The sequence below is a fragment of the Corythoichthys intestinalis genome, chromosome 7, assembly GCF_030265065.1.
Source record: "Corythoichthys intestinalis isolate RoL2023-P3 chromosome 7, ASM3026506v1, whole genome shotgun sequence".
Classification (NCBI taxonomy): domain Eukaryota; kingdom Metazoa; phylum Chordata; class Actinopteri; order Syngnathiformes; family Syngnathidae; genus Corythoichthys; species Corythoichthys intestinalis.
This window is the reverse complement of record NC_080401.1, coordinates 44,252,053-44,264,828: the sequence shown is the minus strand read 5'-3', so window position 1 is coordinate 44,264,828 and position 12,776 is coordinate 44,252,053. Positions and strand designations below refer to the sequence as shown.

The 12,776-nt window shown below is 38.4% G+C and overlaps 1 protein-coding gene across 2 annotated transcripts in view; it reads left to right on the top strand.

The window, feature by feature from the left end:
- Positions 1-973: 973 nt before the first annotated feature.
- The window catches only part of LOC130919386 (signal-transducing adaptor protein 1-like), a 29,851-nt gene continuing 18,048 nt past the window's right edge, over positions 974-12,776 (top strand). For both annotated transcript variants that reach the window (XM_057842025.1, XM_057842026.1), the window contains exons 1-7: positions 974-1,118; positions 4,349-4,420; positions 6,411-6,530; positions 6,605-6,661; positions 6,740-6,849; positions 10,373-10,504; positions 10,593-10,662. In XM_057842025.1, the coding sequence (XP_057698008.1) occupies positions 1,059-1,118; positions 4,349-4,420; positions 6,411-6,530; positions 6,605-6,661; positions 6,740-6,849; positions 10,373-10,504; positions 10,593-10,662 (621 nt within the window). In that variant the 5' untranslated portion in view covers positions 974-1,058. The remainder of the gene's footprint in view (positions 1,119-4,348; positions 4,421-6,410; positions 6,531-6,604; positions 6,662-6,739; positions 6,850-10,372; positions 10,505-10,592; positions 10,663-12,776) is intronic.

The window sequence follows — 12,776 nt, the reverse complement described above, 5'->3', positions numbered from 1 at the left end:
AGGGCCTGGACAACTTACAATCAATAATGGAAGAATGAATTCAAAAGTTTATCAGGATGTTTTGCAGGAAAACCTGAGGCCGTCTGTCAGACAGTTGAAGCTAAAAAGAGGATGGATGCTGCAACAAGACAATGATCCAAAACACAGAGGTAAACCAACTTCAGAATGGTTTCAGAGGAACAAAATACACGTTCTGAAGTGGCCAAGTCAAAGTCCAGACCCTATTGAGATGCTGTGGCATGACCTAAAGACAGCGATTCATGCCAGACATCCCAGGAATCTGACTGAACTAGAGTAGTTTTGTAGAGAAGAATGGGCCAAGATTAGTCCTGATTGATGTGCCAGACTGATCTGCAGCTACAGGAAGCATCTGGTTGAAGTTATTGTTGCCAAAGGGGTTGGGGGCACAAAATATGAAATGTGATGTTTTTCTTACTTATTTTTCCGCTTTTTGTCATTGCTTGCATGCTATCCTCATTATAATATGAAAGCCTATACATGTTTGGGTGGTTTTAGTTAAATAAGACACTGTTTTTTCATCTGTGTGATTTTGACAATGATGAGCTCACGTTTGATGGTGGTTTTATGCAGAAATGTGAGAAATTCCAAAAGGTTCAGATACTTTTTTTTATACCACTGTACTATTCTCTGATTCATTATATTAAGTGTGTTACAGTAATACAAACAGTCAAACAGTAAAGTACAAGAAAAGATACAATTCCCTTCATGTGCTTCAATGGAAATTCTAATTAAGTGCCTGTCTTGATGTGGGGTTTTTTTGTGTGGAAAGACTTAACCCAAATTAAAAAACATTATAAAATCTAAAATTGTTCAAAGTTCCCTCGTTGGAGGGGAAAAGCCAGTATGGCCAGTTATAGTTCTGGTTTTCCGACCTGCACCCAGGTGCTTTCCGCGTGTGGGGCGTGCTTAAAGACACATAAAGACACACCTATCGAGGACCAATCCCCGGAAGAGCCAACTATATCTTCTCGACCTGAGTGTTAGGATCTTAATCAAGGATATGCTTTGGTATTGCTGCTGAAGAAACTTCATTCAAGATGAACAAACGACAGAACTACCATGAGGGCTTCTTGGATAAGCGGTCGTTCAAAGACAAGGTAGAATAAAACCCAAGAAATTTTGTGTGTAAAATCTCAAATTGTATTTGGTAGTATACTCATCTTCAAAACAATTTAAACATGTTAATGGAGATTTTTTTTTAAAACTTGAGGAATATTCATCATTTACTACTGATTTCAATTTTAAATTTCCAATTTCATGTACACAGCAAAACTGGAAGCAAATCCCGTTTTATTTTTTTTGGACTAAGATCTACTAGCATTTTTATAACTCTAATGATGATTAAGTTTTGTTACCTCATTCTCGGTTTCTGCTTGAGGTTTGAGTAGCACAATGTGTGGAAATGACCAGTCACGACTTACAACCAGTGCAATCAATGAGTTTTTTGTTGTTGTTGTTCTTTGAGAGTGCTTGCCAACTCAGCACAAAGCGGTAGCAATTATATATTTGCTGGGTGCCAGACAAAGAAAGTGAATCATTAGTTTACACACAACTACACTAGTTGTTGTTCTAGTACACTTTGTCCTTTGTTCATACATTACACTGAGGAAAAAAATTGAACAAAAATGTCATTTGAGTTATAATTTTATGCTGTGTAAACCAGGGTCGTGTAGAGACCGATGTAGGTGCTCATAGATCAAAAAGGGCATATGAACAAGAACTTAATACACTTTACAACAACATAACTTCCATTTTAACCAGCATTACAGCATAATCGGCTGTGCCCGTGACAGACTATAATTGGGGGTGGGGAATAGTAAATAGAAATCAACACTGTGATCAACACTTTCTGGCTGTGAGTCAGTCAGTCTTATCAAAACTTATTTCCTCAACTGGTTGTTCATCTGAGAATAAACCACATCAGATGTTCACTGAGCCAACATCAGCATAGTTTATTCAAAACTATTATTTCAATATTATGCATATTTGACACCTCTAGCACCTAATAGTAAATAAAGTAATGACAATAAATGTTATGGAACAATAACTTTGTGATTTTGTTAATAATTGTTGGGTTTTATACCTGAATATCCTTGCAAACTGTGTTATTCTTACCCAGCTGATGAGGGAACAATATAATATAAATATAATATATATAAATATATTTGAAATAAATATACATTTTTATTACAAAATACAATAGAAAAGGAATTACCAAATTATCGCATTAAGATTTATACAAAATCAAAGAAGATGAAATAAAGGGATGGATTGTAAATATTAAATTTAGATTGAAACGGGAACTTAAAAATATGTACTTTTGTAGGTAACCTTGTGAAGAGAACTGAAAAATATGGTTGTCTATAGAGAGTAGAGACACGTGGATCGAAATAGCCAAGGGGCGGGGGGTAATTAATTATTAAAGTAGAAAACTATATAAGAGGAAATTACGTGTTATTATTATTTTTTTAATCCCCACAATAAACCTAGTGTAAGAATTTTCACTATTCGGTCAAACACGGTATGTAAAGGTAACACCGTTTGTTTCTAACCACCAGAGGTCCTCGTACTCCTCACCACACACCCAGGTCAAAAAAAAAAAAGGGGGGGGGGGTTATCCGGCTTTTAGCGTGAAGGAGATACATAGTACCTTTTCTCTAGACACCGTCTCACTGTTTGCTTTACTCTAACACACAATATAATCAATCAAGGAATAGTATAGTTTCTCGTATTTACCGTTTGACTGTTTGTCTTACTCTAACACACCCAATATAAAATCAATAGCACTTATATAATAGTTTAAGGAAAACAAGCAGAATAGGGCATAAGAGATAAACAACGCCTTCTTATCACGGAAGCCCAGCGCGTGCGTCATTCAACTGACTTAGCAAGATTGACGCACCAACTCCCGCAATGCGTTCTTCTGGACAGTCCAGAACAAATGGCGGGACACCCTGTCCCAACACAAGGAAAACCAACGCCCGATATCCAACTGATAACACGACTGACAAGACTCCAAGAGCCCCTTTGACGCTGAGGTGGCAAAATCCACAACCCTCGTTGCCCTGACAAAAATAACTCCCAAATCTTCCTGTCCAATCCACAAACAGAAAATAGTCTTAAACAAACACTCCCTTCTTCCTGCCCACGGCTCGCCTGGCTAGAGCCTTCAAAAGACTAAATGTTTAACTAAGCGTTGTCATTTTTCCCAGGAACCTTTTGTTGACGTTTGATAGGGTGACCTTGCCTCCCCGCCTGAGTGTTTCTGTTTCGTCTTGCTGTTTTGATCGCTGTCGACCTGAATAAATTGTCAACTTGTTTTCCGTTAGCCTTCTTTAAACCTTTCAAAATGGAGTCTGTACAAAAGGTTAAGATTAAGGTGAACGGGCGGAGTTTGGCCTTCTGGCTGGATTGCCGGAGTCACGCCGGCCCGGCTCGTTGGATCTGGGCCAGCGCGGGTCCGGCGGTTCGGCTGTCACAATTCCAGCGGTCTGATCAGAAGTTCGGATACCTTCAAGCGGCACACAGACGTCTTTTGTTTTTTTTTGGTGTTCAAGTAAAGTACTTGGTGGCGTGACTGCACAGTTGGCCAGCGCACACATATGCACAAAAAAAAAAGCCCAGTCAAAAGGGGCACTTTGGGCATGTAGGGGCAAAGGGGCAGGTGCTCAAGCACCCTCCCACCCCCCTCTGCACGTACCTGGTGTAAACTATCATTGGCATGCTGATTCTAAAACCGCAGTCATTTTTTCCCCTAACATGTCGAGTCCACCGCAGCTTGCCTACTTATGTGTTTACTACTTGTACGCAATTATAATTACATTGCAATAGCTTCTGTAAAAACATTCATGCTATTTTTTTTCATATTTCAAAGTATGTCAATATTTGAAAACTAGCATGCAGTATGTTAGGTAAAGTATTTTCTATATATTTTTTAAGAAAACAGGCACCCTTTAGACAGCTTTGACAATGTAATTTAATCTCCAGTAAGGGCAACCTAACACAAATGGTAGCATTCAGTGCATATTTTGACACTAAATGGGAACTTTATTCATGTTTCTTTGTGCTTTTGTTGGTCTTCTGTGTTCTGGCACAATGCCATGAGGCAAAACTAGTCCGACCGTCTGGTCTTGTCAATACATAGCACGGCATGATGCCAAAACTAGCTGGCACGTAAACCTCTAAAAACCACATGATGATATGTGTACTAGTTTCAGTGGAAAATATTTCATAATCATACTACTGTAAATTATTCTAGATGACAGAGCATTGTCTCTTTTCAAGTTACATCACCACCTCCTTACCTTCCATCTCTTGTTTCTCGTAGACATCTCGTAAAATGTGGACTTGTCTCTGCGGCAACGTGCTTTATTTCTACAACGACAAGAGGGAGACTGAAGTAAGTAGCGTTTGAATTAAATTATAGTAATCCAAATCATTTACTCTAGGGAAATAGGTTTGGTCTCAACATTGGTAGGGACGATATTACCGTAATGCACATAATGCAAACAATGATCCAAATAAGGGACGGCTAGCTTGACTTCGATGTTCCTTGTGGAGGCTGGCCTGACCGCAGTAGTTTTGCCGGTTAGCAAATTTAATGTTATGCTAACTCTGATGTAGGGCTGCAGCTATCGATTATTTTAGTAGTCGATTAATTGATTAACCATTAGTTCCAATAATCGAATAATCGGATAAGGAACATGAAAAATTAAATTACCTGAGCTCAAACGGTATAAAAAAATTTTTAAAAAAAGGAGATCTATGTACAACAAAAGAACAATTGGTTAACTTAGATAGCAAAAGTCCGCTCGTTCAAATGCTATAAGATGCTAACTTTTTAACAATGCTCTTAACAAATGGTTCAGACACATATTCCCACAAAAATAGGCTAAATATACCTATAAACTAAATTACAAATGCATTAAAAAAACATTAGCTCAAACAAAAATGTAACTTATGTTGGTCTTCACAGGGAGCACCTGGATTCGGCCATGTGAAATGAGGCAGACTAGAAGGCAGTGTATCCACCCAAATCAATAAAGCTAAATGCAAACACTTTCAAAATAAACCATTGCAACGAGACTTTAACTCAACGAATACTCGAAGCAGCAAAATTTAATTCGAATCTTTTTTTCTAATTGAATACTCAAGTTAATCGATTAATCGTTGCAGCACTAGTCTGATGCAGGTTGGACTTTTAGTAGCAAAATTTGTAGTTTTTCCCCCACTTCCACAACATTTACGTCTTTTTACATGACTTACAGTGGCTGCTGCTGGCCGAAAAAAAACTTCTAATAACCCTCCTCTCTGAAGGGGGTGGAGTAGGTGGCATGTTGTCGACATAAATCTGTTGGGGCTGTGTGAGTGTGTGTGTGTGTTTGTGTGTGGGGGGGTCTTTGTGGCGGGATGGGGGGGCTTCAACTCATCAGCCGACCAAACGTTCGTTTGAGGTGGGTGGTGGGGGGGTGGACCGGCACATTCAGCAACTGAAAAGGGATCAATGTAAGTCTGAATATAATGAAAATAATTTACTTAATAATGGTAGGGTCTATTATGTCATTACAATATATGGGAAGACAATCTAAATTACCTATATAACTGAACTCTTTATATAATGCAAATTAGGTTGCTTAAAAGTAGGGCGGTCAAACGATAAAAATTTTTAATCGAGTTAATCACAGCTTAAAAATTAATTAATCGTGATTAATCGCAATTCAAACCATCTCTAAAATATGCCATATTTTTCTGTAAAATATTTTTGGAATAGAAAAATAAGACACAAGACGGATATATACATTCAACATACGGTACATAAGTACTGTATTTGTTTATTATAACAATAAATCAACAAGATGGCATTAACATTATTAACATTCTGTTAAAGTGTTCCATGGATAGAAAGACTTGTAGTTCTTAAAAGATAAATGTTAGTACAAGTTATAGAAATTTTATATTAAAACCCCTCTTAACATTTTCGTTTTAATAAAGTTTGTAAAATTTCCAATCAAAAATTAAACTAGTAGCTCGCCATTGTTGATGTCAATAATAATTATGGTAGTGAAACCCATAAAATCAGTCGCACCCATGCGCCAGCAGAGGGCAGCAAAATACCAAAAAACACAAGTAACAAGTGGAAATGACACTTTGCTGTCATTTTAATCAGTTTGAGCGGGGCATGTGCGTTAAATGCGTCAAATATTTTAACTTGATTCATTTAAAAAATTAATTAACGCCCGTTAACGTGATAATTTTGACAGCCCAACTTAAAAGCTGGTGGGGACAATTTGAGCATCCTGAAAAGTTGGTAGTGTTATCTCCCTACCATCCCTATGCAAACCTACGCCCTTGCATTTACTCAATTAAAAACTCCATTAATGTTTCAACAGTGCACTTGGAAGTTGGACCTTGGAACGCTAGTGTCCATAACAGATGACAACACAGTGGATCAAAAGTTGGACGTGGCTAAACTCAACATTCAGACCAAAGACGGCATCTACAAATTTGCTGTAAGAGGAAGATTTGAACACATTAGTAAAAAATACATTGACATGCATCTCACGGTAAACGATTTAATTTCCAGGCACCGAACGCGGAGGCTCGTGAGTTGTGGAAGGGCTTGATTAAATCTGTAGCTGAGGTTTGTTCCACCGCTCAAACGTGTTATTAACATTGCTTTTGTAGTAATATTAATAGCGGGGAAACGTATGCGTTGCAGCTGTCCGTGCCCACGAAGCTGAACCTGTTGCCGGGACAGATGGTCATGCTGGAAGAAGTTGTGAAAAAGGAGAAAGAAAGACTACGAAATGCTCAACAAGACATGCCCAGGTAAGAATTTTTATTCATGGAGTTGTCTGATATTATCGAGTAGCCGATAATATCGGCCGATAAAAGCATTTTAAAATGATATCAGATAATATCGTCATCGGTTTTTCATTATCGGTTTTGGGCCAATATGCATGTTGTCTTCAAAGTGAATGAAGAAACGTTCTGCCTTTGTACAAGGGCTGGTCACAGCTTAGCACAGCTGTTATGCTTCTTGACCAGTAGATGTCTCCAAATTAGGGATGCAGCTATCGATTATTTTCGTAGTTGATTAATCGATGAACTAGTTAGTTCGAATAATCGAGTAATCAGATAAGGAACAAAAAATAAATAAAAAACCCCAAACGCTATAAAAAAAATAAATAAATAAATAAATAAAACACACAAAAGAATAATTGGCTAACTTACATAGCAAAAGTCCGCTAGCTTAAATGCTATAAAATGCTAACATTTTTTTTGTTTACAATGCACTAACAAATGGTTCAAACACATATTTCCACAAAAAAATGGTTAAATACTGTAAATAATAAATAATAATAGTAATAATAATAAATTTGAAATTTTAAATAAATAAGTAATAGTAATAATAATAATAAATAATAAATAATAATAATAGCATTAAAAAACATTAGCTCAAACAAAAACTTATAATATTGGTCTTCACAGGGAGCAGCTGGATTCAGCCATGTAAAAAGGAGTTATGTCATATTCACTCTCGCCACTTGATGGCAGTTTATCTTGAAGCAGCAAAATTTAATTCGAAACTTTTTTCTAATTGAATTACTGGAGTTAATCGAGTAATCGTTTACCGTTTATTGTATTGCCATCAGAACAAAAATAATTCAAATTTTTCCATAAAAAGCATGTGTGTATGACTTGTATCATGTTTACATTATACACACACAATCTCTCTCAACACAGACAGTTGCCAGAGAGAAAAAAAAGCACGTTTACCACCGCTAGCCACACTAAACGCGCTGCAGTTAACTCTTGTAGCTGGTGGGAAACATTCATGACTGTGTTTACTAACCTTTAATTTTGTGTAAATGCAAAATCATATTGGAGGTATTGCCTCCTCGGCAGCCACTCTCCGCAAACATCTTTTACATGTCGTTTGGCCCTCCCTAAGCAGCGGCCGTCTGTAACTTTTCTGTAGCCAAAATATTCCCATATCAGCAATTTTGTTTTCTTCGATGGGGGAAAAAGTTCAGGAGTTTCACCCCCTCCAGCCATCTTGTAGCACAGCTGACTCACTGACACTGAGCAACAACTGGTGGGGGGAGGGTTCAGCCTTTCAGCTGCAAGCGAGGGATTTCTCCCCACATTTTTGGGACATAAAAAAATAACCTAATACCTTAGGGACGGTATGGCGGAAAGTTTTTGCGGTTTTGAAATAGTGACGTTTACATACCACGGAAGACCTTGAAACCGGTAATCAGCACATGTCTATACGTTACATTGCTTAAATGGAGCTGCTGTTGAATGAAGCGAGCACTCACAAACACGCTGAATTGTTTTCTGCTCCGGTACAACTCCGCTAAAAAAGGACACCTAAGTGTTTTGCTTGAGGCAATTTGAGTATCGACACCTTATAGTTCTCTTGTATGTTCACAGTAATTAAAACCTGTTTACCGTCACTCTAATGTACGTGTCATGGAAGGCTTTCACACGATCCGTCAACTACAGCGCCCTTTTTTATGTACCTGTACTTGAATATGTTGCTGTTTAGTAAGTTAGCAATCCAATAATTAGCATGTTGCGGTGCCAAGACAGTGTCAGAATTTTTCCGCAGTGTCATTTGAAATTGTACGAGACTTGCAGTTTTGCTCCATGTTAATGTATGTAGGTGTTACAGGTCGGCCTTTTACAATGGGGCAAATAAGTATTTAGTCAACCACTAATTGTGCAAGTTCTCCCACTTGAAAATATTAGAGAGGCCTGTAATTGTCAACATGGGTAAACCTCAACCATGAGAGACAGAATGTGGAAAAAAAAAAAAACAGAAAATCACATTGTTTGATTTTTAAAGAATTTATTTGCAAATCATGGTGGAAAATAAGTATTTGATCAATACCAAAAGTTCATCTCAATACTTTGTTATATACCTTTTATTGGCAATAACGGAGGCCAAATGTTTTCTGTAACTCTTCACAAACTTTTCGCACACTGTTGCTGTTATTTTGGCCCATTCCTCATTGCAGATCTCCTCTAGAGCAGTGATGTTTTGGGGCTGTCGTTGGGCAACACGGACTTTCAACTCCCTCCACAGATTTTCTATGGGGTTGAGATCTGGAGACTGGCTAGGCCACTCCAGGACCTTGAAATGCTTCTTACGAAGCCACTCCTTTGTTGCCCTGGCTGTGTGTTTGGGATCATTGTCATGCCGAAAGACCCAGCCACATCCCATCTTCAATGCCCTAGCTGATGGAAGGAGATTTTCACTCAAAATCTGTCGATACATGGCCCCATTCATTCTTTCCTTTACACAGATCAGTCGTCCTGGTCCCTTTGCAGGAAAACAGCCCCAAAGCATGATGTTTCCACCCCCATGCTTCACAGTCGGTATGGTGTTCTTCGGATGCAATTCATTAGTCTTTCTCCTCCAAACACAAGAACCTGTGTTTCTACAAAAAAGTTCTATTTTGGTTTCATCTGACCATAACACATTCTCCCAGTCCTCTTCTGGATCATTCAAATGCTCTCGAGCGAACCGCAGATGGGCCTGGATGTGTACTGGCTTCAGCAGGGGGACACGTCTGGCAGTGAAGGATTTGAGTCCCTGGCGGCGCATTGTGTTACTGATAGTAGCTTTTGTTACTGTGGTCCCAGCTCTAGGTAGGTCATTCACCAAGTCCCTCCGTGTGGTTCTGGGATTTTTGCTCACCGTTCTTGTTAACATTTTGACGCCACGGGGTGAGATCTTGCATGGAGCCCCAGATCGAGGGAGATTATCAGTGGTCTTGTATGTCTTCCATTTTCTAATAATTGCTCCCACATTTGATTTCTTTACACCAAGCGTTTTACCTATTGCAGATTCAGTCTTCCCAGCCTGGTGCAGGTCTACAATTTTGTCTCTGGTGTCCTTCGACAGCTTTTTGGTCTTGGCCATAGAGGGGTTTGGAGTGTGACTGACTGAAGTTGTGGACAGGTGTCTTTCATACCGATAATGAGTTAAAACAGGTGCCATTAATACAGGTAACAAGTGGAGCCTCGTTAGACCTCGTTAGAAGAAGTTAGACCTCTTTGACAGCCAGAAATCTTGGTTGTTTGTAGGTGACCAAATACTTATTTTCCATTCTAATTTGGAAATAAATTCTTTAAAAATCAAACAATGTGATTTTTTTCCCACATTCTGTCTCTCATGGTTGAGGTTTACCCATGTTGACAATTACAGGCTTCTTTAATCTTTTCAAGTAGGAGCACTTGAACAATTGGTGGTTGACTAAATACCTATTTGCCCCACTGTATTGATTCACGTTTAAAAAAACAAAACAAAAAAAAAACATTAATGTGATCTGTCTTGCAGTTGCTTTCACCCCGTGTCCCGCATGGAGGCCGAGCTTCTGCTGGAACGAGAGGCCAACCGAGGAAACCTGTTGCTGAGGCCTAGCAGCGACGGCAACGGCTTCGCTCTCAGCACCAGGGAAGAGATGAAGGAGTATGTAGATGCTCCACCCAACCCGTGTCTTATTATTTGAATTATTGTTATTCATAACCTCGTGTTCCGTGCATTGTCTTACCACTAGGGCCATCTACAAACACTACCACGTTAGCCGCACGCCGGAAAACGGCTTCAGCATCGATGTGGATAATCCTGTAAGTACGCCCTGAAACTGTCAAATCATAAGCTCTTAATTCTCTCGCCTTCAATGGCGGAATGGAGAAAACAAACTTGTTTTAACCAATTGTATGTGTTGGGTGTGGTGTGGGATTCAACAATGAGTAAGGTATAAATATATACAAGTAGAAAATAAACTTAATCGTAAAAATAGGGCAGGGATGGGCGAATTATGGCTCACGCGTCATAGATGTTGCGCTAAACAAGTCCGTCCATTATTTATTTTTACTCCTAGAATTGGTTAATTGTTGAAAATTAAAAAAAAAAAAAAGGATTAAAATAAAAGTGTATGTTTATGTATAAATTGAACGCTTTAAAAAATGTATTGGTTAAATATATATGGCAGCAGTGATGTTACCAGGATGCCAGGTGTGGGTGGGCATTAGTTTTACCTAAGGGGGGGGGGGGGGGGGGGGGGGGGCAAAAAAAAAACAAAAAAAATTCCAATGCTCAAGTGGGTCGAAATCTAGCGTAGGGTTACTGCACCTTAAAACATGTTTTGTTTTCTCTTTGAGATAACTGTTGTTGTGAGTAGGTCTAAACAAATTAAAGTTTATTTTTATTTTATTTGACTTAGAACACATCCATAACTGAACAGTATGGAAATGCAGGTGACAATGTTTTTTTTAGGTAAACTATTGTGGTTCCTCGGTTTTATTATTATTATTATAGTTATTCTTTGTTCCGCAGCTCCTTTGAGCTCAATTTGACCCCCTTAGAATGCTTCAAAATGCACCAAAATCGGCAGGAAGGTCAAGACAGTTGCAATCTTTGATACCGTGTAAATGCAAATTCCAAATCCACTATGTAGCGCCCCCTAGCAGTCATTCTTTGTCCCGTCGACACTTTGAGCCCTACTTTGACCCCCTCAGAATGCTTCAAAACTCACTAAACTCAACAGCCAGGTGAACACTGGCGAAAACTTTGATAAAATGTAGAAAAAAAACATCTAAATATACGGAAATATGTGTAGTACCCCCTAGAAACAAAACCAACATTTCATTTCATTTTTTTTTTTCTAAAGGTGAAAGAGGAGGTAACAACGCAAAGGTTAAAACTTAGAATACATCAGTACTATATGAATGGGATACCATACGCGGTGCCCAGACTACCGTTAGTACATCCAGTTTTCTTTGCGTGGGCAGAGCGTGACCGTGGGTGGGCACTGCCCACCCCGGTAATGTCCCTGTATGGCGGAAAACACTCAGGTTCCGCTCTGAGACCCCCAATTTGGCCTAATTTCAAAACTGTCCTACATGCATGTGCGATACATCATTGGAAAGCTTAAAAGCTTAATTTTCTGCGGAAAGAAAAATTTTGAGCAGGAGGGCATTTTTCAAAAAAGAAAAAATTTAAACCCCTAAACCCTAACTTGAGATGAGAGCTTGAGAGAGCATTATTAAAGACATTATGTCTTTAACGAGATATTATCGCGTACTTACCTTGTTTTGATCCAAAAACTCATGTCCGGGTGTCAAGACACAGCTGTGAATTGCCACAGTTGGACTTTTGGGGGATTTTATGGGTGAAACACGGTAATATAGCAAGGGTGGCAATGCAGAAATCGCAGACATCAAGAAGTGGTTGGAGATTTTCTTTTTCAAATATTTACCTTTTTAAACTTTTTTTTTTTCACCAATTTTTCTTTGTTTGGATCGATTATTTATCATCTAAAATATCAGTGAAAATGCGACAATAACAACAACAAACAAAAAAATACAATTAAGCGATATTTATGAGGTACATAATATCCGTGACCTATTCACAGACGCTATTTGTGAATAATTTGTAATGTAATGTTATTTGTTTGAAATACATGAGTGAATAATTTTATAAAGTCGTTTTTTTAAACTAAATATTAGACATCAATTAATGATTCTAAGCTAAAAATGATACATTTTGAAAACTTAATATAATTACTTCCCTTCTTTTTATGGCTAGGTTGAAACAAAAGCGGTTGCGCGGTGTCTGTAAACGGGGGTCCCCAGGGTAAAACGGACAATTAAATGTAGTTCAGAGGCTTAATGCGCCATAAAACTGCTATGGCAGCATATCGACATATTGTTCTATCAAACAAAACAGTTCTTATGGT